Source organism: Brassica rapa, chromosome A10 (assembly GCF_000309985.2).
Source record: "Brassica rapa cultivar Chiifu-401-42 chromosome A10, CAAS_Brap_v3.01, whole genome shotgun sequence".
NCBI classification, from domain to species: Eukaryota; Viridiplantae; Streptophyta; class Magnoliopsida; order Brassicales; family Brassicaceae; genus Brassica; species Brassica rapa.
This window is the reverse complement of record NC_024804.2, coordinates 11086995-11111742: the sequence shown is the minus strand read 5'-3', so window position 1 is coordinate 11111742 and position 24748 is coordinate 11086995. Positions and strand designations below refer to the sequence as shown.

At 28.3% G+C, this 24748-nt stretch overlaps 2 protein-coding genes, 2 long non-coding RNA genes and 1 pseudogene across 5 annotated transcripts; 3 read left to right on the top strand and 2 right to left on the bottom strand.

The window, feature by feature from the left end:
• Positions 1–79: 79 nt before the first annotated feature.
• LOC103845016 lies at positions 80–4957 on the top strand. Of its 2 annotated transcripts, XR_004452981.1 has the most exons (3): positions 80–2945; positions 3040–3177; positions 3285–4957. It is a non-coding gene; the product is annotated as an uncharacterized LOC103845016 (long non-coding RNA). The 2 variants fall into 2 exon arrangements; XR_004452980.1 differs by having other exon boundaries at positions 80–3177.
• A 2503-nt stretch (positions 4958–7460) lies between these two features.
• On the bottom strand, positions 7461–12517 carry LOC103845015. The gene has a single exon (XM_033282828.1). It carries the CDS (start codon positions 8121–8123, stop codon positions 7620–7622), a length of 504 nt encoding a protein of 167 aa, XP_033138719.1. The 5' UTR covers positions 8124–12517; the 3' UTR covers positions 7461–7619.
• A 1192-nt stretch (positions 12518–13709) lies between these two features.
• LOC103845014 (heat stress transcription factor A-4a-like) lies at positions 13710–14174 on the top strand. Its single transcript, XM_009121841.3, has one exon. The coding sequence runs from the start codon at positions 13710–13712 to the stop codon at positions 14172–14174; it is 465 nt and encodes a 154-aa protein (XP_009120089.1).
• A 213-nt stretch (positions 14175–14387) lies between these two features.
• On the top strand, positions 14388–20119 carry LOC117129319 (annotated as a pseudogene).
• Positions 20120–21284: 1165 nt separating this feature from the next.
• Positions 21285–24567, bottom strand: LOC117129286. The gene is made up of 2 exons (XR_004452989.1): positions 22807–24567; positions 21285–22701 (listed from the first exon to the last, which is right to left on the bottom strand). It is a non-coding gene; the product is annotated as an uncharacterized LOC117129286 (long non-coding RNA).
• Between the last annotated feature and the right edge of the window lie 181 nt (positions 24568–24748).

The following is a 24748-nucleotide window of genomic DNA, read 5'->3' as shown; positions in this document are numbered from 1 at the left end:
CAATTCTCGTAAATAGACTATTTTTAAATTTTGATCACAAAAATATACTGCAAGGAGGAATAAAGTGACCAAAATATTTCGACTCCGACTGGTGACTTTTTCGGAAACACTAGAAATGAATAGAAAACTAACGTATAGAAATAAAATTACAGAAATGAAAATGAATGTTTGTTCCTTATCAAATTTAGGGTATGAATGGTGACCAAGAAACGACGAGGAACAAATGCATTCTCTAACATTCCTTAAAAAAATCATCATTCATAAGAAATAATTTTTCCTTCACATTCCCTACCATTCCTTTTTTTTGTAGAGAAATAAAGAACAAATTAATTCCTTGTTAAATATGGGATGGAACAACCATTCCTTTTCATTCCTGCAATTCTATTCCTCTACGTTCATTTCCTATTCGTTCTTCTTGTTTTCAGAATGGTCACCAGTCGGATCCTTAACAAAAAATGTTTTTGTTCTATATTTCTCTACAAAAAAAAGGAATGAAAAGGAACAAGAAGGAAAAACTATTCCTTTTGAATGGTAATTTTTTTTTTGGAATGATAAGGAATTCAGTGTTCCCTTTCTTTCCTTGGTCACCATTCAAAGCTTCATTTTAATAGGTAAAAAGATCATAATATTCTAAATATATATAAAATAAAATAAAAAACTATAAAATAAAATAAAATATTTTTTATATAGTTTTAGATTATATGTTTTCAAATTCGAACTTTTTTATAATTTTTTTTTCGATTTTTTTTTTATTTTTTTTTCAAATTTTCTTTTTGTAATTCAAAAATATTTTTTGAAACTATTTTTAAATTTTTTATTGGAAAATACTCTAAGATATCACTAAAAACGTTTTAGTCACAAATATAGACTCTAAGGATCAAAATGACCTAAATGTTTTAATAAATATACATTTATATCTCTAGGGTTAACTAATCCATAGAGTCAATGGGTGAAGATTTGAGATTGAGGTTTAAAACTTTATAAAATAAAAAATAATATTAAAAATATGAAAATAAAAATTTTAAAAATAGTTTCACAAAATATTTTTGAATTACAAACAAAAATTTGAAAAAATAAATAAATAAAAAATTTTGAAAAACAAATTTCAAAAAAAAAAGATTATTAAAAAGTTCAATTTGAAAACATATAATCTAAAACAATAAAAAAATATTTTTTTTATTTTTTATTTTTTATTTTTTTATATAGGTAGGGTATTGGGGTCTTTTTACCTATTAAATAAAACATTTTGGTTATTTTCCTTCTTGTGGTCTATTTTTGTGACCAAAACTTGAAAAATGTCTATTTAGGAGAATTACCCATTTTTATTTTCAAAATTTTAAGATTTATTTTTTAATTTATAAAATTTTAAACCTCAATCCCAAATCCCCACCCGTTAACTCTAGGAGTATAAATATATATTTACTTCTTTAATGAAATATTTTGATCATTTTGATTCTTAGAATCTATATTTGTGATCAAAATTTTTTTAGTGCTATCCTTAGGTATTTTCTAAATAATAATATGAATGTATTACATAATCCATATGGTAGATAAGTAGAATATAATAAATTAGTTATCTAACCAAATAAATCAAAATGTATTCAATCATTCAATAATCCGAGTAACAATAAAATATAGAAATTATTTGAAACAAATTTAAAAAGGAAATAATGTTTTCTGATTTAACAATATTTTAATATTAAAAATAGTTAAAAAGAATATAGTCTCTAAATCCAGATAGTTCCCAAAAAACATAACGTAGTTAATTTCTATTGGAAAAATCTAAAATAATAATTATTAAATGGAAATATATGAATCTAACTAAATGTGGTAGAATCTGACAAATTAGTTATATAAAAAATAATTTAAAATGTATTTGATCATTCAAATAAATAACTGTAAATGTTTATCTAATTTAGTAAAATAATTAATTAATTTATTAGAAATGATTAAAAAGAGTATCTATACTATACTAAAAGTTAAATATACTCAAAGGAGAGCTATGCCACATAGGATTAAAAATTCAACCAATAGAAAAGAGTCATCTGTCCCATCTCCTAAAGCATCTCTCTCTTCAGCTTTTGTCGCGGTAAGGTTAACGATTCTGGCCTTTTCCACTTCTTCATTCATCTTCATCGCCTTCCCTTTCAGTTGTAAATCACCATGTCAGTTCTGATTTTGTTGGCCTTTTACCATCAAACAGAGAATACTAGGTCGATTTAGGTTTGGAAGTCTTCCATCTGATTGGAATCTGTACCATCTTATTCAGTGTTTCCCAATTTGTTTATATCACAATGCTGCAACTGTAATTAACATCTCAAGCAGATGTAAATTTCTCAATCAGATGATGTGGAATTGTTGTTTTTCCTTCCAAAGCAAAAGTTTTTCGTTTTTAATTTCTGGAAGTTGCTCGCTATTCTTTCTTCGGTGTTCGTAACTCTCCTCTCCATTATGCTGCCGCCCAGTGCCACCACGAAGTATCCCAGTTTGTAAGATCTCAGAGATTTTAACAAGTTTTGACTTTATGGTAAGGATGATCCTAATATGGGTTTTGTTGTTTATATCCACAGATATTTTATGTGTTGGTGGAATCAGGAGTTGATATCAATCTCTGTAACTAACGTGTACAGGTTATAGCTCTGTACAAACGACTTTGGTGCAGGCTTGCCAACATGGTCATTTGGAGGTCGTTTGATTCTCATTCGTTTTGGTGCTAATGTAAGCATTTGATAAACTTTTATTCTCACAAATTGAGTGATTGTGTTTGATTAATCGGGTTGATAGAATCACATATCATGTTAGATAACAGTAGTCCTCTTTATATCATGTTACAGTGAAGTGACTCAGCTAACCAAATCGTTTTTTTTGTTGTGGTGTGTGTCTTGATGAATCAGTCTCGCTGCTCTATGTTGATGCTATCTGTTAGACGAATGCCGCTTAATAATGTAGGCAAGTTTAAGAGCTATCAGATCGCCACTAAGACCCAAAACAAAATTCAACTTCATTGCCTGTTTTATTTTTGTTTTTAATGTTTCTCAGATTAATTAAAGAGGAGCTATAGTGGAAGATAAGATCAAGAAGAACAAGACCAAGAACAGAGCAGTCCATCTATATGTTGAGCTCTGCGAATACACAGAACAAATCAGAAAGACAAGACATGGTCCTTTTCTAGAAGCTGTAAGAATCATTATACATCCTTCCTTTTATCAAAATATGTCCTTTTATCACATATCTCAGACTCGGATCTTTAGATTGAGACACAAATGAGACCTTTCTAATTGCAGAATCTGCTGTTGCGTGTTATGGATGGCTGGTGGTCACAGCTCAGAGGCTTCGTCTTACATTTTATCACTTTTTCAGAATCTCAGGAACTCTATGTTTTGGAACCACAATTGGGCATCACGCTGGTCTAGAATCGGTGGAGTTCTGGAACTGTTTAGCTAAAGAGACTAAACGATCTAGATTTCACATTTTGCTTAAGATCAAACAAGGAAACAGAGGTAATAGTGATTGTATTCCTCATTCATCAATTATAATCGAGTGTTGTGTATACTAAAAGTTTTACTTGCTTTCTTTTTGTTCAATTTTTATTTTTTTAATTTTTTTAACGACTTCTACTATATTATTCATTATTCTATTGGTTATTTGCTACTCAATGCCAGTAGGCAGTAGCCATATCCGTTTGTTATAATATAATGACTCCTAACACTTCTTTCTAACTGATTTTGTATTTTGTATTTATTTCATCACAAAACTTCTATAAATGTTTTATAAATGATTCTTAAGTATTTAGACCATTTTCAATGATACACAAAAAAAATAATCTAGAATTCATTCTAAAATAGAGTAAGTCTATTATAGAGTTGGATTTGCTCCAATGGTTCACTCTATAATAGAGTTACTCTATAATATAGTGGATTATAAATTAATGTTATTTTTTGTATCATTGGAGTTAATTAGGAGAATTTAGTTTAGTCTTATTTTGTCTTATTTTTTATCATAGATTTGAGTTAATTATGAAAATTGTTATTTTTACAAAAAAAATTAGAAAGTGTATCAAACTTATGGTAATATTAGAAATCCCCTAATTTAATAACATTTAAATATGTAATATGAGCGTTTGTATATGAACAATTTAATATATATCATACATTAGAAGGCACATTGTCCTATTTTGGTTGTTTTAAGTATCTTACAAACATTTGTATTATTTTAATACAAAAAAAAAACTAACTAGATGCAAAATCACAACCCAAATCTTAATTATTATTTTTAACAAAAATATTATTTCGATTTATATTTAATAATCTATTGCGATTGTACCATACAAGATATTTCTTAACATGTATTTTTTTCTTAATGGGGAGAATTCACGTATCAGGATACAAAAATATATAAGACCATCATTAATTTTAGTCTTCTAACTGGGGTTCTTACCTTTTTCTTAGATTTTAATTTAAAAAAAAACTAAGAACCGTCTCATAAATAAGAGATAGAAGATCCGTCTCTTACCCGAAAATTGTTAAAAAAACACAAAAAATGTCAAATCATGAGTTAAGAACTCCGGTAAGAGATCATGATTAATCATGCCATAACCAACGCTTTGTATCTAATATCTATAATGTCTTTAATTTTCATTCTTGGAAAATCGATGTTGAAAAATAGGAACCTCATGAAAACTAATAACATTTAAGAAAATGAGATTTAGCAGAGAACGACATATAGAAAATAATATTTAGTAGAGATATTTAGTCTTCATAACATAAGAACCTCATGAAGTGTTTGATTGGTAGAAGCTATAGATTTAATTACTTTGCTTTAGAATATAAAATGTAAGTCTTTCTATTGTAGCTATATAATCTATTGATATAGATTTATATCAATAACTTTCAAATAACTTTGCTCAAAAAAACTTTCAAATAACAAAATATAAAATTTAAGAAAAAAAATTGATTTTCAAAACCAATATAATTTTTAATTTAACTTTTGAGCTGTATCTTTAAATTATTTTCTTAGAGCATGGTTAAATTAAAGTAGATGTGGAAAAAAAAATGTGGAAATCATTCAGAGTAGTACTTACCAATCACCTTCGAAAACTATAGCATTTTTCTCAACAGTTCTGAAATTTCAGAAAAAAATAAGAAATTAATTGTTTACTTTATATCGAGATATCTACAAAACATATTTATTATATCCAACATTTTTAAAATTGGAAGAAAAATTTCAACAACCCCACTTTATTTTTCATGTATACTACTTCTAGAAAGATTAGTTTTTTGGTAAAAGCTTAAACACTTAGCCACTAATTATACAATACGAATCAGCAATATAGAACGAACAGAGGAGTTAGAAAATCAAAATTTTAAATGATTAAATTTTTAACCTATTTTTTACTATGGCAATGTTTTAAATAACATATTTTTATCATTATTTACGTTTTGCATTCTAATAAGTTGTAATTATTTTAGTAATTTATATTTATCATAGTTCCAATATATACTATATATTTATATAAGAACATAATATTTTAAAAATAAAACAAAAATTATGAAAATAAACCCGGGCGTAGCCCGGGAAAAGCTCTAGTACTTGCTAAATCCAGATAGATCCGATCCCTAAAACACACAAATTTTACATAATTAATTTCTATTGGAAAAAAAAATCCAAAATAATAATTAAATATTAAATGGAAATACATGAATCTAACTAAATGTGGTAGAATCTGACAAATTAGTTATTTAACAAAATAAATTAAAATGTATTCGATCATTTAATAATTCAAATAAATAACTGTAAAGGTATTAATTAATTTGGTATATATAACATTAGTGAGTATTATTTTGATCAGTCAGTCAGATGGGATTCAGGAATTTATATTTAAAATACGTTTGAAATACAATTCTCAGCATCATTTAAAACTTACAAAAGATCTGGTTCAAGTGATGCAAAATGATGCAATCAGATCTGAATTTTCATAACAGACTTATTCTATGTGTAACTGCCTATTTCTCATGAGCAGAATCCAGTTTTGGATATGTTGTTAGCTTGAGGTGAGAGATGCTCAACTTACTAATCTTTTTGTCGCTCGAAGACTAAGTCTCAAAACCATTTGTTCTTCGATTGTATATATCCAAAAGCGATTTGGGAAAGTGTCAATCTCAAGACTAGGGTGGTTAATGTTTCCTCATCCTAGAACTATAATAGTTACCAAGTGATGTTGAAGATATGATTTATTGGCCTTATTTTTCCGTGGCAAGTATGTATTTTTACGAAATCTTGAAGGAATGCAATTTTCGGTTCTACCCAATGTTTTTAAACCCGATCCGGACACTGAACCAGACGACTTACCAGGTTGCTGGGTCACTGGTTCGACCGCAGATGAACCGCAGATTGATAAATGAATTAATTTTATTATATAATAATATATCAACTATGTAAATAAAAATATAGAAACTAAAGTTTAATATTTTCTAAGTGTTTTTAAAACATAAAATAATAGTTTGGATATGTGTATATATTTTATGTTTAAAAACATTTAGAAAATACTTAACTTTAGTTTTTATATTTTTATTTTCATTTGACATACAAAATATCAAAAAAATAGTTTAGACTATTTAAAAATTCCCCTAAAAACTTAAGAGTTATGACATCTAAAATAAACTCAAACATAACATTTATAAATATTTAAATTTTTAGATGCCTAATGTGAGTAATAAATTAAACTACAAATGCAAAATAAACCAAAAGCAGTTAAAAGATCATTGTAATAAATTATCAATAACGGAAATAAACTAACATCAAATCACATCAATTAATTTAGCTTCTTCTACCATCGTTCACTTTATTTTCTTTAGGTGACATAATGAAATCTTCATCAAAACCTAAAAAACAAAAATATAAAACTGGAAAAAGAAAACCTAACTTTTTTTTTGCTAGTACCTAACTTTTTAATTGAAAACTTAGAATATAAAACATAATCTAAAAACATAATTAAAAACTAAAAAAGAAGAAGTAAAAAGTTATTTATTGGTTCGACCGATGGTCCAACCGGTACTGGGTTCCGGGTTTTAACGAGTTTTTGCGGATTTTTGCGGGTTTCTAAATATTGGATTTTTCACAAAACTCAAACTGAATTTTTCTGGGTCACCGGATTTACCAGTTCAACCGCGGATCCGGGTTAGGTTTCAAAACACTGGTTCTACCGAAGTATTTTTCTTCTGGCATTTGTTCCAAAAAAAAAAGATTCCAATGTCCAAAAAAATTGTCACTTAAATCATCAACTTTTAAATTTGGTTGAAAAAAATATGAACTTTCCGGTGGACCATTTAAAACATCAATTTATTTTGACTAGCCGTTTTAACCTCTAAGTCTCTAACATATTTTGACTAAACCATCTTTAAGACGCAACAGATTGAGTTAATGGGGTTAATCTCCGTCTCCAATCTCTGTTAAATTTATAAACGGTTAGTCAAGATAAATTGATGCTTTAAAAGTTTGATATAAATCATAAATTAAACCCTAAATCTCAACCACCAATAAACAAAAAAAACTCCAAAATATTAGAATGCTGGATTACCTTTGTACATTTGAGGAAAAAAACAAAAACAATATTGAAACTTTCATTTACTTCGTCTTTTAATAGATCCAATGGAAAGATCAATCTCAATAAGGTTATCTTCTTCCATAATCACATCATCTATCTCTTCTTGTTCATCTTCATCAACCCTAATTCTCTGTCGACTCTGATTAGTGTTCCTCGTTGCCTCTATAGTCTCTGCTTCTTCACTCACAAGAAGAATCTCAATGAGACCATCTTCATCCTCCTCCTCAATATCATAATTATCATTAGCAACAGCATCAGCAGTATCATCGACTTCATTTTGAGATCGATCAACCAAATAGTCTCTTGTTTTTCTTTTGAAAAATCTCAGAAGGAAAACAAAAGTAGATATGAACAAGATTGCCATGGTCACTAGGAGAGAGGAGAATCCATAAAAGCTTAAGAAACAGAGGAAAGCTACAAATGGAATCACTGTTACAAAAACAAACAGCAATGGCAGATGTAAAAGAAAATAGCACCAAGAAAAATGCTTTTCTTCATCAGTTTTATCCACCATTTTCATCACTCCACAGAAACTTGATTTTAAGACAAAAAAATAAAACAGAGCTAAAAAGAAGTTGAAAATGTCACGCTATCCATTGATGTTAGTTAATGGACTTTTGAGATTTATCTGATTTAAATCTTTAAAGTTTAAACCGAGTATCACTCTTAAAAGAAGATGCATATTTATATATAATAAAGGAAGACGAATACTATTTTTTTTTGGGTAAACAAGACGAATACTATTATTTCTTGAAAAAGTTTCAGACACGTCTCAGAAGAGAGAGAGATCTGGAAAAGTCAGAGGAACCAAACAAGAAAGCTCCGGTTTTTAACTCTTTATAAAGTTAGTGGCTTTGGTATTGCCTTCCTATGGTGGTGTTGGTTGTGTTCTTGGTTCCGTGCGACAGTTGGGTTCTCGGTCCGCCTTTTCTCTTGCAGATCTGTCTCCGGAGGGTTGGTAGCTACGCGGTCCGCTCTCTCTATATGAGATTTCGGTTCAATGGGTGTAAACGGTCACAGTGGGTCGGTTTTGGAGACGGCAATTTTCAGATCTGTCTGCTGAACGACAGCATTGTCGCGTGGTAATTTGCTCTCGTGCCGTCGGAGGTTGCGTCTGTCGGGTTTCTTGGTTGGTCCGTGTTTGGATTCTTCAGATTGGTTTGTGTCAGGTTGGCTGTTCGGAAGCTGCAGGAGCCGTAGCTTCTAGGTTTGAGGGCGCCTATCTCTCGGTAGCTCGTGGCAACTGAACCTTCTCTTCGACTTTTCCAGTTTGTTTGGTCTCAGCATTCTCTGCTGTTTAGCTGGTTGCTAGACTAGCTTCTCTGCTTGGGTTCTTTTCATTGTTACTTTCCAGCTGTTGTTTAGTTTTGTTTCTGTTTTCTGCTACTAGTTTCTCTGTAACTGCTGTCAAAAACTTGAAAATTTGGTATAATAATTTAACATTTTACCAAAAAAAAAAAAAAAAAAAAAAAAAAAAAAAAAAAAAAAACTGTTTATAAATACACCTGCAACCAATTTTCTCGAGAAAAGGAAGAAGACCTTGGTTTCTGCATGTATGTTAATTTCCTTAGCTCCAGAAAAAGCTTAGGAATTTGGTAAAGACATGTGAAGCCCATTAATTAAGGGTGATTAGTTTTAAATCGTTAATGATTATACTCTTTCCACTTTTTCAAAAAAAAAGTAATGTTTTAAAAAATATTTTACTGCTTCAAATATAAATCATTAATATATACTGTATCTACAAAAGTTTTCATATTTTTAATTCTATTTTAACAACTTTATTAAAAACCATGTGACTAGTTATATTTTAAAAATTTATTTTATAGTTAATTAAATTACTTTAATTTTATATTTAATATTTTTTATAAAAAGTAACTTTTTGTTTTTATGTTTTTTACTTAACATCATATTTTAATACTAATATTTTTAATACAAAATAAACAATAACCTCCAACAGCATAACAACTGTGATTGTAAAACAGCATATACCTACCGACAGTATATTTGTTTCTGATTCAATATTTTTTTGTTATTAGTTTTCAATTTAAAATCAGCTAGCAGTAAATAAAGTGACAAATATTTTTGTACATTAGTTGCTTAGAGAAATCTTTTTTTTTTATAAAAAAAGGAACAAAAAAAATTAAATGAGAGTTTTTTAGGGCACGACCGGTTTTTTCATTACCAGCAAACACTATTTTTACGGTTGGTAACAGTTGTTAGCGTGTTGCAACAATTATACAAAACGCTATAAATCACTTCAAATTGTTTTAAACCTCCAAATTTCAAAAGTTGGTTCTAAATAGCGTTTGCGTTTGCAGTTACGGACGGTTGCTGGAAGATAATTTTTTTAAACTATATAAATATAAAAAGAAAAATATTCAATTATAATTTTAAATTGAAATAATAGAAATACTAATATATATATATTTTTGGTTTATATTATAAATTTTTTAAAAAATATTATATAATTTTACATTTTAATAATATAATTCTATAAATAGAAATTTGTATTTGTTATAATAATATGATTTTTAACATTTTTACAATTATATAAAATATAAATATTCTTAATTTATCTTTAACCACTGCTGCATTTGATAGTTAACCGGTCAACAATTTTTAACAACTGATACCAATCGGACAAATCGTTTAATAACACTTTAAACCACAACCATCCATATCCGCAAACGTCCGTAACCGCATATCTGAAACCGTTGTTCCTTAACCAATCTATTTAAGCAAATGTTGAATAACATTAATAGAATGTGAGAGGTGATGTAGAGGAGAATACGGGACCAGGTTTGATTGAAATATATGACTACATGAAAATATGGTTTAACCTTTTGTCTAGAAGTTACCCTTTCATAAGTTTGCCGATCTTTTGGTCGCTTTCTTTGATTCATGTAGGTGGCTACAAGTATTCAGCATATGATATAATTTTCTTTTTCATTTTCTATATGTTATAACTTCAACGAGTTAAGGAATTGTGATAAGTTTTCTGGAATTTTCAATTTAAAACTAATTGGCGGTAATTAGAATAGTCCTAATCTTTTATGTATTATTCAAGTCTCTTACATATTTCCAATATCTTCTCTCGATATAATAATATGTATAACCATTAATCTCGCAGAATCCATCATGCCTCTTCCAAGACAATGTTTTATTTTCTAGCAATTTCGAAGGAACTGAACTTTCTATGGGTCATCAGTTAATAGGATGATCGGACCACTGTCTAGCCGAATTAATGAGCCAGGATGTTAGGTCCACTCTGATACCATGATAAAATTTTTAAGGCTTCCAACTTAAAACTAATTGACGGTAAGTGGAGTGGTCCAAGTCTCTTATATATTATTCAAATCTATTGCATATTTCCAATGTGGAATTCTCTCTCTAATATCTTTCTTCGAAATAATAGTGCGTATGACCATTAATATCGCATAATTAATCCAGTTGTTACTTTAACTTTTTCCGAACTTACCTTTGTCTCATCCAAACTTTCTTGGGTTGAAAAGACCTCATTACGGTTGTTTCAATGGCAATCATGATGATATGTACAAAATAAAAAACATCACTCCAAATTCACTTTGTTTACTCCAAAATCGATCGCTGTGAGTGGAAGGTTTTGTTAATTGTTTTTCGTTTTTACTTTCAACCTATTGAGTTTATCAGTGACAACCTAGCCCTTAAAAGTATGGATACTAGATTACTAGTAATTATCTCATGCCGTCTACGACTTCTATAAAGTATAAAAAATTGACTATGAAGATATACGTGCCTAAGTAACTAAATAGAATCCATGAATGTGTCCAAAAAAAAATTCCCAACATAAGGTTAGGTTGTAACTGCTTATTTTAAAAAGGAATATTCTGAATAAAAAGTATAACTATTTGTGGAATAGAAAAATGAAATGATGAATGAAATAAAAACTGAAATTATTAATGGAATAGTGAATTACATTCTTTTCATTCACAAAATCTATAATGCAGAATATATATAAGTATTTAAATTTATATCAGAAATAATGTTTAAATATATTTTTTAGTTTTATGATATTTATAAAAATATATTTTTTAAAAATATATATTTATAAAAAAATATATATTTTTAAAGAATTATATTTATTTTAATTTATAAATAAAAGAACAAATTTGTTTTGGTTGCAAAATATATTCTGCATTTCTTCGTGTGAAAGAAATATTTAATCCAAAACTGTAAAGTTATCTGAAAAACTACAAAAATCTACTTAAGGATCTGATAATTCAAAATAATAATTTTAAGATAATTTATTTATAATAGAACAATTATTTAAAATTATATGATGTAGTTTAATCAGTAATATGTAGGTTTAAAATATTTTCGTTTTTTTTTGTAAAAAAATATTTTATGTCAAACAAAATATATTGATATATAATTTGTTAATTAAAATTCTAAACAAAGATAGTTATGTTTCTAATGAAAATAAGCTAATCCATTTCTTAAATTCTTTAGCAATGGTTAAAGTTTATTTTAGTACTCTTATAATTAAAATAAGTTAATATATTTTTCATATAAATTATAAACATAACAACATCAACTAACCGGAATCTTTATATGAATAAATAGCATATATTGCATTATTTCTATAGTTTTATGGGGGTGATTGGTAGTTGCTGTAGGTGCTGTCCACAGTCCTATTTATTTCCACAGCACCAAATTCAGAGCAATCAAGCTTTAAATTTTTTTTTGAAACCACAGCTCTTAAAATATCCTACAGCTGTACAAGTGCTCTGCAGAGCCAAATATCCAAAGCAATTTTTTATTGCTTCAATAAAATTCTACAGCAATAAAATCTAAAGCCACAGCAAAAAGTCTACAGATTTTTTTCTACAGCAAAATATTTAAAGCTACAGCCATTACCAATCGGACCCTATATCTTATTAAAAGTATAATCATCTACTTTTTAGTATTTTAAATCTATAAATATTAGTATAGATATTATTATAACATTCTTCAAAAATATAGTAAAATACATAAGTTTATATTTTTGTGTATAATAACTTAAATTTGATTTTTATAAACTATAAAATAATTAATTTATTAAAATAATGGATTTTTTTGTTTTCAAAATTAAAACTGAATTAATATTAATCGTAATATGATCAATAAATAAAAATATAACTATTTATTTTAAAAGTAAAAAATGCATAATTAAATAGGAAATACAATATTATTTAGTTTTAGAATAGGGTAATTCTCCTAAATAGACATTGTTTCAAGTTTTGATCACAAAAATAGACCACAAGAAGAAGAATGACCAAAATATTTCATTTAATAAGTAAAAAGACCTCAATACCCTACATATAAAAAAAAATAAAAAAATAAAAATAAAAATAAATAATATTGTTTTTATAGTTTAGATTATATGTTTTCAAATTCGAACTTTTTTGTAAATTTTTTTTTGAATTTTTTTTATTTTATTTTTCAAATTTTCTTTTTATAATTCGAAAATACTTTTTGAAACTATTTTTAAAATTTTTAATATTATTTTTATTTTATAAAATATTAAACCTCAATCTTAAATCCACACCCCTTAACCCTAGGGGTATAAATATATATTTATCTCTTTAATGATTAAAGAATCATATTGGTCATTTTGATCCTTAGAATCTATATTTGTGGCTTAAATTTTTTTAGTGCTATCATAGGATATCAATATCATAGTGTATTTCCCTTTAGAATAATATCATGTGTGATGCAATATTATGGAATGATGTATTCTAAACTCTTAGCTCTTTTTTGGGTTTCTTTTTGTAAAAAAATAGCATTTTAGTTGCAGTTTTAGAGCACCCGCAACGGGGACGAAGAGGAATCCTTAGCTCTTAATCCTAAGTTACTAGCAATATAACAACAATATAAACACTTAGGGGCTGTTATTGAATACATAATTTTAATTCCATCCAATAGTTAACTTTGGATGGATTCCATCCAAACCGAATATGTTTGTAATCCATCCAAGCCCAAAAAGAGCCCAAAGACAATAGATAATTGTATGGTCCACACACCTTTGTCCTCTTGAAATTAGGGTTGGTCTCCAGATCTTGGATTATTTTACGAGGTTTGAAGAGCGATGGGAATGTGTTCGTTTTACAGCGATATATACGAGGTGGTGGATGATCCATCGCTGGATTCAATAATCTCATGGAGCAAAAGCAACAAGAGTTTTGTCATCTGGGATCCGAAAGAGCTAGTTGAAAAGATTCTTCCGAGACTTCTTCACTACAAGTTGTCACACTTTATAACCGAAATTGAAATCTATGGATTTGTAAGAATTGAGGGGTCTGAGCACTTGGAATTCGGACATGAGCAATACTTCGTGAGAGGTAAACCTGAGCTTTTGACGAAGATGCGTTACCAAGCTGTCTCGAATATGGTGAAGAAAGGTAGAGAAAGAGCAGAGAAGAAGATCTCTGTGGGAGATCAGATGATGAGGTGCAGATATGCACCTATTAGGTTCAACAAAATTAAGAGATCATCAAAGAAATCATCAAAGAAAGCTAAAGCTATAACGCCACTGGAGACAATCTACGAGTGATGCATTATAGTACAAAACTTTGTCATCAGTTGCTTTCTATACTTTGCTTGCTAAAATATTTCGGTTGCAGGTCTTTATGTAATCTATTCCTGTCTTGAATAATGTTCATCAAGCCTTTTCAGTCGCTCTGCATTTTATAAAAAAAAAAAAAACACTTAGTTAACTAAAGATTGGTCCGTAAATAAAAATTTTAAGGACCAAATCTTTATAGATATGGCGGCTTGGCATTGGGTGGGGAGGGTATTGTGTTTCGTTTGGAGAGAAAAACAATTCACTCCTTCTCCGCCTCACTCCTTCCCGAAACGTCGTCTCTTGGACGTCACTCGTGTTCGGGCTAGTTCAAAACGGTCACTTCTCTTCCGTGTTGCTTGAGTTCTTGGAAATGCGACGAGACACTACAAAAAAATATAGATATTGTGACAAAACTTTGTGACAAAAATTATTTGTCACAAATCTGTGACATTTTGGAGACGATAGGTGACTAATTTTTCTATGTCACAACTTCGTAGCTGTTTTGTCACAATATTGTGACGTCCTAAGTAGTAATCAATTTTTGTCGCAATTGGTTACCTAAGAGTGACGATAATAAATAACGTATTAACCGTGACATATTTGTGACTATATTTACGGTGGTAATTGTGACGAATCTGTGATGGAATGGTAAGTCTCATATTGTGACAAGAAATACTAAATATTTGTGACGAATTGGTAAAAAATTATAACTGGCATTTTTTTATAAGTTATGACTAAACAATATAGTAAGTATCTTATTTTAAACTGGAAACGTTTTAGCATAGTCGTGAGTATAGTGTAATATGTAATGTATAGTATATGTGGTTGACTCAGCAATCAAGATACATGTAAGAGAGGTATAGAATTTCTTAACCAATAATTTGGGTTTCACTACAATGTAAAGTGAAACTGTGAAAGTGATGATCCAGTGTTGTTTATGCTAATGTTCAACTAACACTATAAATTCTTGTTCTAGCCAAAGTTAGCAATATTAAACTAAAGAGTTATATTTGTTCGAGAATTATATTACTCATAATGTTTTTTTTTGTCAAGGAATCAGTTTTCACTTACTAGGATGAAGATCTACACAGAGTAAAAATAATAAATATCTAATCATTTAAAGAAAGAGGAAAGAAAACCAAAACAAAACCTACTTATTTTCAAAACTTAATAGGAGAATCAAGAATCCCGGTAAAAGAGGATTTAAATTTGGGTTGTTACCATCCTCATCTAATACCCTAATATTTCAACTAATACACCGTATATATATAAATAAATTAATAACTCCTCCTACACTTCAAATGGGAAGGCCGACATCCTCTCTTTCAGTTTTACCCTAAAAACTCTTCTCACACAAAATTAAAGCCGTCCTTCATTTTTCTATGAACTTTTCATGATTTCAAAGAGTACATTACGTGTGGCTAATCTCCTGATTTAGGTGTATATTTTCGCAATCAATTATTTAAACAGCTTATTGTTCTGAAAGTCAAAACGATTTCTTACTTTCGGATTTTTCTTTTCATATGCCAACTTTCTTTGGTTATTCATCCTTCTCTAATTTGTTTGTTTGTCAACTGTAGATGTAACTTCGAATTGTGAATGTGCTTTTGTATGAGAGAGGACTGAAAAGGACAAGGCATAATTTGGAGATGGTGATGATGACAATAAGAGCTATGTAATACGTCGGTTAATAAGATCGGGATTCTTTTCGTGTAATACACAACAATTTCTCTTGACAAAGGAACTATGAAGATAATTAAGAAGACATGCCTTGATGAATCTTCACAATGGTTTTCATCTGCTTTTGGGATCTCCGTCTTCGTTTAGTTTTTTTTCTGCTATGATTTTTGTCTTTTTTGTTAATATTTATCATGACTTAAATCTATTGTATTATGATGTATGTTTCTATGTATGGATTGTATATTTCTGAAAACATTCATAAATAATAAAAATAGCCAAAATGTTGTAAGACTCTAAACTATTTTCACTATTAGTAGCTAACAGAGAAGGCTAAGAAAATCTGTGAGCTGTGACAAAAATGTGACTGGATTTTTAGTAATAATGAATTGACGGAATTAAAAATTGTAATAGTCAAATAATTTGATGGATGAAAGTGTTACGGATTGGTGATGACGTTGTAGTTTCTATTTGTAACAATATGTTACTAAACTTTCGTTGTATTCTGCTACAGAACTTGCACTGTCTAATCGTCTCCAAAGGAGACAATTTTAAGACGATTTTTTTCGTCAATAATTGTAACGCTGTTGTTACTGCTGATTTTCATCACTGTTACTAACAAACTAGTTACAAAATAATTTTGTTACAAATTATGACGTTTTTTGTTACGATGAAAATTTGTGACGCTCTTATTGTAACCGTTCATAACTTGTCACAATTCTGTCACAATAATTATATTGTTACGAAATTATGCTCATTGTGACAAAAACATTTGTCACAATATAATTATTTTCTTGTAGTGAGAAGGTGTTTTCCCAAACGACTTCACTTTCCCTTGCGCCTTCATAGCCGCGGCTTCTTTGCGGTTGTCAGTTACGGGGAAACAGATTCATGGGCTTTCTGTGAAGTGTGGACGTCTACTTGATGTCTTTGTTGGCTGTAGTGCTTTTGATATGTATTGTAAGACCAAGCTTAGGGGTGATGCTCGCAAGATGTTCGATGAAATTCCTCACAGGAATCTTGCAACTTGGAATGCTTTTTTATCTAACTCTGTCACTGATGGAAGGCCTAGGGAAGCTGTTGGAGCTTTTATTGAGTTCAGGAAGATTGGTGGACACCCCAATTCCATAACTTTTTGCGCTTTCCTTAATGCTTGCTCAGATGAGTTGTTACTTAGTCTAGGTGAGCAGTTGCATGGGCTTGTGTTTTGTAGTGGGTTCGATACAGATGTGTCAGTGTGTAATGGGTTGATCAACTTCTATGGAAAGTGTAAGAAGATTCACTGCAGTGAGACTGTATTTGCTGAAATGGGGACAAAAAATGATGTTTCTTGGTGTTCCTTGGTGGCGGCGTATGTGCAGAATCATGAAAACGAGAAGGCGTCTTTGTTGTTCCTATGTTCAAGGAAGGAGTTTGTTGAGACTTTTGATTTTATGATCTAGCACTCTGAGTGCGTGTGCTGGTATGGCAGGTCTTGAGTTGGGGAGATCGGTTCATGCTCACGCTGTGAAAGCTTGCGCTGAAAGGACTACCTTTGTGGGAAGTGCACTAGTTGACATGTATGGAAAATGCGGATGTATACAAGATTCTGAACAAGCTTTCGGTGAGATGCCTAAAAAGAACTTAGTGACGATGAATTCACTGATCGGTGGATATGCTCATCAGGGTCAGGTTGATATGGCATTGGCGTTATTTGATCAAATGGCACCACATGGTTCTGGTCCGTCTCCAAATTGTGTCCAAACATTTTACATGTTTTTAAATTTAATATTTTTTTATTGCTAATAACTCCAAATTGGAAAACACCATTAGACATACTATTTTGATTAGGATCCTTAACTATTTTAAAAAAAAAATTAGTTTAATAATTATAAAGAAATGCTCTTATTAGTCTCCTCTCCACCTTGCCAAATGCAAAAACCGAATCCGGATCCGAGACAAATCCTCTGGTGCCCCCAAGTCTCATAACCAAATTTTCCAAGGACCCAGTTTATTTTTAATATTCTTTTGAATTATTTTTAATTCAAAAATTAAGTCATTTACACTTTTACCCTTTAGCCTAATACTAAAAGAAAGACGCCGACAGATTATGTGAACTCTCTTCTTTATCTTTTTTTCTCTCTCTCTTTGTTTTCTGCGATTCCCTCTTCTCCTTTCTTTATTTCTCTCTCTCTCTCTCTTTCTTCTCTACCATTTGTTGCAGGCGATGGAAACTCCGGTGTTGATGAAAACCGTAATCAACAACTCTGCAAATGATGAAAACAGTAGCAGCAATCGTTGAATCTGTGATTAGATCTGAAAATCCGAAAACGAATCAGATTCAAGGTGACGTATACAACTTGATGTAACGACAAAGAAGGCGACAAAAGCAGAAAAAGAGATCGGAATCTCTTAAGATCTACTTGGTTTTAGGGGTTTTATTGTTTAGATGTTTTCAATTTAGGATTGTTAAATATATTTCTGGGAATTTATGATTTAGGGTTCTTATTGTTCTTGTTCCTTCATTCAGTATAACTTGGTATTACTCTCTGTACAACTAACTCAATATAGAACTCAGTAATACCTAGTAGAACTGAGTAATACTTAGTAGAACTCAGTATAACTAACTCGAGTTGTAATCAGTTTTACACAGTATAACTCATTATAACTTGGTATAACTACACTTAGTAGTACCACTCAGTAGTACTTACTTAGTAATACTCAATATAACTCAGTCTAACATAGTATAACCAGTATAATTCTGTATAATTAAACATTAGTATTACCCAGTAGAACGAAGTATAACTCAGTAAAACTAAGTAAAACTATACCGTATAATTTGAAATTTTGAAATGTTGAAAATTTGAAAATTTGAAAATTTGAAAATGTGAAATTTTTATTAAAAACAGTTTCGTTAATGAAAATGGCAAAATCAGATTTTCATCAATACTATTAAATTAGGAACATGACCAGTTGATACATGTTGTGTCCAACTTAAAATATAACTGTATCTAAAATATAACTGCATAAAGTAAACTATAACTGCATCTAAAATATAACTGCCCCACATTCAATAACCACTAAAAGTCCTATTTTAAAGGGATACGAATATGTCAAAATATAGATTAATATATTACGTCCAATGAACTAAAGTGAACTAAAATGTATTAATATACGTATGTTGACAAAACAAAACACTTATGTACATATACGTATATACATAACATTGGTGTATTTGATTTAGCTAAATTATTAATTAATACCTTGATTCAAGTCTAAGTAAATATGTTCTTTTTTTAATAGATGTTTGTTCCAATTAATACATAAAATAATAGTTTAGATATGTATATATTTTATGTTTAAAAAATATTTAGAAAATATTTAACTTTAGTTTCTATATTTTTATTTTCATTTGACGTACAAAATATCAAAAATAGTTTAAATTATTTAAATATTTTTGTAACAAGTTAAGATTGATAACATCTAACAAAAAACATCAAGACTTAAAAATTAATTAATATTTATTTGTGTAATGTAAATAATAAAATTAAACTTAAAATCCAAAGCAAACCAAAAGTAAAACATTATTAATAAACTTTCGATAACAAAACTGAAAAACCTGACTTCTTTATCAAAAATTATACAAAACAGATTTTTAAAACATAACTAAAAAAGTTAAAATTTATTTGTTGGTTCAACCATTGGTTTAACCGGATTCCGGGTTTTAGTGATTTTTTGCCAGTTTATTGGGTTTTTAAATATCAAGACTTAAAAATTCATAAATATTTATATGTGTAATGTGAATCATAAAATTAAACTTCAAATCCAATTAAACCAAAAGTAAAACACTGTTAATAAATTTTCGATAACAAAACTGAAAAACCTAACTTCTTCATTAAAAATTATACAAAGCAGATTTTAAAAACATAATTAAAAACTAAAAAGAAGAAGTAAACGTTATCTATTGATTCAACCAGTGAGTCAACTTAACCGGGTTCCGGGTTTTATTGTTTTTTGCCAATTTTATTGGATTTTTAGATATTGTTTTTTCCACAAAACTCAAACCAGATTTATCTTGGGTCACAAGGTTTACCGGTTCAACCGCGGATTCAGGTCGAATTTTAAAACATTGAGTATGAGACTTTAATTTTTGGGTCAAGTTTTCTGATACAAATATTCTTGATTAATTATGTTAGGTAACTACTAAAAAAATATAATATGTTGCAAACTTTAAAAATAAAGTTTAAAAATAGTTTCTGAAATATATATGGCACAATCCTCCTATACATTAAAAGAGAAGTCACTTTAGTGATTTCTGCTGAGGTGACATTCATATAGAGCTTCTCAGGAAAAACGTTATAATTCTATTGGCTGGTTTTTTTGAATTTTTCTTTTTCATTTATTTTAATCAATCACTTATGTAGACAAGTCCAAAACTATTGTCGATTTCGTTAAGCCCATATATAGCTAGGGGATAATAATTATCGATTTAGTTTGGCCTTGGGTAACCGTTCTGGTTCGGGTCGGGTATTTCAGATTTTCGGGTATTTCGGTATAGAGGTGTAGAACCCGTTCGGGTATTTCTGTACTTCGGGTCGGGTTCGGGTATTTTTAGTTCGGATTCGGTTATTTCGGATCTGGTTCGGATATTTAGATTTTGAAAAAAAAAATTAAAATTTTCATTTCTCAAGTTTCTTATATTTAAAAATATAACTTTCAGTCAGTGAAGAAGGTATTTTTGAATATTTTAAATATTAAAAAATTCAAACATGTTTATTAATATTATTTTTAAATTATTTATCGTTGTTTAAAGAATAAATTTATCATAATTTTAAAATAATTTACAGAATGTTATAAATTATTAATAAAATTAAATTTACTTTATATTGAATATTTGTTTATTGTTAAATATTTTTTTAAATTTCTTTTTGATTTATATTTTCCATCGACACTACTAAAAAGGAAAGCCCTCAAAATACTTACCTTATTTTGTAATTTTGATATATCATTTAATTCATCGATCCCACTATAATAGGAAAGTACCTTTGAATACTAATTGCAAGGAAAAACATAATTTAATGACCAATTAACATCACTTTCCAAATGACTTACATAATATTATTAATAACTATTTATGGTAACTAATTGTCGAAAGTATGGTATATAAATCCATTTTATTAATTCAAATAAATATTTTGGATTCCAAATGACTTACATAATATTATTAATAACTATTTATGGTAACTAATTGTCGAAAGTATGGTATATAAAGTCATTTTATCAATTCAAGTAAATATTTTGGTTTATTATTTTATGTAGTCTATAGATATATTAGAATATAAAGTCATTTTATCAAATCAAATAATTTATTTTAATTCATCGATCCCCTATAAAAGGAAAGTAACATTGAATACTGATTGAAAAGAAAAAAATAATTTAATCCCTCTATTAACATTACTTGCGCAACAATATTAGTTAATACATGTAATAATTAGTTTCCTTATTACAAATGGAAAGAATTCTCTTGATTTTGTTGATTGATTTTTTAGAATTTCTTTTTCGATTTATTTTAATCATCGACACTACTAAAAATGAAATCACTTTAATACTTAACTTTTGTGTTTTCTCGATTCAAAGAACATCTTTTTGCGATCATTTCTCTGTTTAATTCATTAAATACTCACTAAATATTTTAGATGTTAGAGAAACGAAATTAATTGACATGATATTTTCTCTCCTAAAATCATGCATTTAAAACTTAATATTTATGGTGAGACTTGTCAACCAAAATTCTGGTGCAATCTATTCACGAGATGTTCTCCTTTAGCTTTATTAACAAGATATTCCAAAAATAATATTACCTTATAAGTATAAGATTTATTGAGAATTTATTAAAGAATATTCTATTTCTTAGCTTATCATGCAAGCTAAATCAATGAGAAACGTCTACCAATTTACTATAAATAAGACATTCACAGTAGAAGAAACGAAATAATTGTGCTTTGTATTCTGAACTTTTAATGTTAATAATGTTCTGAACTTTTTTTTCTTCTTATTTTAGAACATTAAGCTTTTATATTTCATGAGAGCTGATTTTTCTTTTGGTTTATATGCAGATACCCTATTATGACGATTTCTCCACTGAAGCTATATATGATTTGATTGTACACCTCTTTGATATATCATTTCGATAACATCTTTCCTCCTCAATCTGGTAAAAAAATTTTACTCAATTTGATAACATCTCTCAGCTAAATCATTTCAATAGCATCTTTTTGTGCTGCGAATATTTTTTTTTTTTGATTTCTAGATTTATATTATTGTTTAGAATTATAAGCTTATATATACACACTACAAAAAAACTGTTGTTTAGCATCATTTATTATGTATTTTTGCATTAGTTATAAATGATGTAAAATAATTTTGCATCATTTATATAAATGACTCTGAAAGTGGTGATGCAAATAATTCACATCATTTTGTTAATAACTGATGTAAAAATTCTAAATATTTACATCAACTATTATAAATGATGTAAAATATATATCAATTACAATAACTGATATTAATATTTATATCATTTATTAAAATGATGTTAATATTAGCATCAATCAATTAATTGATTTTAATAATCAATTATATCACTTTTATTAATTGTTAATTATTTCTCATTGTTCTTTTCATTGATGTTACAATTAAAAATAAGAAAATTACAAAAACAAGAAAACAAAAGAATACAATTAAAAAAAAAAACAGATAAACATAGTTCGCCGTAAGAGTTCTTCGATCAAGCTTCTTCTTCTTCCAATTCTCTGTATCTTCTGCTCTTGGTTGTAGGGTTTTAAGCTAATAGTTTCTTCTACAAATAAAACCATAATCATCATCACTCATATAAGAAAATACCGATTCATAGACAAAAACAATATAAAGAAAAGTTTGCATCAGATTGTCACTATTGACTAACCTTAACCAATGGTTCCTGAGGTAAACAATAGTAGACTTCACGAAGGTTCCAAGAATATTATTTCAGATCTGCAGATTCAACCTCTCTTAAACTGTGTTAAGGAATTGTGTGTGGAAGAAAAGACTTTGCAAAAAAGATGTAAATGATCGTTGCTTTTATTCAGTTGATTTCTTATTAGAAGGAAACGTGAACTAGTGGTGAGATAAAATAGGAGATATTGCTATATTCTTGGTAACAAACATATAGATTTTTAATGGTTTACAATTTTCTTTACAAAACAAATTAACGCAGTACATATATAAGATTAACTATTAACATTTATTAATTAGGTCGAAAAATTAAAATATTAGTTGTAAAAAAATAGAATAATTTCTTTCTTTTAATTAAATATGTATTCTAGTGAGTATAAAAATGTTTTTTTTTTAAATATAGATTTTCAGATTCTTTATTTAGTCAATATATATATGTTATATTTTTAATATTCAAAATATCAATTAATGTAGCTTACTTATTAAATCAATTCAAAATTATTTATCAAAGCATAAAAAATCGTTTATAAGAAGAAATGATCTACGTACATATTAGTAACTAATGAAAATTATGTTAGTATCATTTTTATCATTGATGTCAAATTTGCAACATTTATTAAAATGTTGTTACTTTTGAATCATTTTAATAAGTGATGTTAATACAAATTAATAAATGTATCGATCATTTAATTGATGTAAACTCATATTTTCTATCATCTTTCAAAAAGTGATGTAAACTAATAAAGATTTGCATCAATTTCATTCAATCGATGCCAAACAAGTTAATAACCGCATCGTTTGTTATGACTGATGTTAAAACATATATTTTGTATCATTTCCTAATAAGTAATTCTAAATAGTATCATTTATTTTTGTGATTCTATTTAAGTGATGTAATATGATCCTTTTTTTGTAGTGACACATATTTGTTTTTTGGTTTGCTGATTGTGATTTTGTTTTATATTTTTTCAGAGATGATTTGAGAGAAGTGGTCATATTTCAGACCTCTAAGAGTTCACCATTCCGATCCTGCAAAAGATGTGCACTTAGAATGGTATTTTCTCTACTCTACATCAAAATTGGATAATCAATTATATTTTTAAAATATCTATAGTAGGATGGTATTTTCTCTACTGAAATAATATCTTATTTCCTAATCTCATGCTTTAATATTTAAACTTTAAGGACAAGATTTGTTAATTAAATCATTAGTGTAAACTACTCCGGAGATATTCTTTTTTTTTTTATATTTAAAATGTAATTTTAGTAACAATAACATCCAAAAAAATACCTCGATTGAGGAACGTGGTAGACAAAATACATGTAAGCAGAAGAGCTTGGTAGATATAATTTTTTTCAGGTTTCTAATTGAATTTGCTTTTTTTATCGAGAAATGTATTTCATAATTTATATTATTTATGGATAATATTTTGATTTTTATTATATTTTCTTTTAATATGTCTACATAAATGTTTGTTTATTATTTATAGAAAAATAATATTATTCACCGAAAATAAAGAATTACGACACATATACAATACAATTTTAATTAATGATAATATAAAATCTGTTATTTCTAAAACTATACACTCTTTATTCTATTTTTTGAATGAAAGTATCTTCGTAAACACACAAAATATTTTGTGACGTTGCAATTATACATACACACAATATATGCCTCTTCATACTAACGTTACTGTGTTTCCTCTCGTGAAGTGCGGATCGAGAGGGAACACAGAGTGCAGACCGGTCATGTTCTTATGTCCGTACAGGGTGCGGACCGGTCACCTAGTATATATTATACAACTTGACATATTTAATATAGTTACCAAAAATTAAATTAAATTAATATTAGTTACAAATATAGTTACAAAAACACAAATATAAAAATTTAAATTTTTTTTAAAAAATTA

What these genes read in the sequence shown, in the direction of transcription:
- LOC103845015 (XM_033282828.1), bottom strand. Translation starts at nt 8,123, where the DNA reads ATGAAAATGGTGGATAAAACTGATGAAGAAAAGCATTTTTCTTGGTGC.
- LOC103845014 (XM_009121841.3), top strand. Translation starts at nt 13,710, where the DNA reads ATGGGAATGTGTTCGTTTTACAGCGATATATACGAGGTGGTGGATGAT.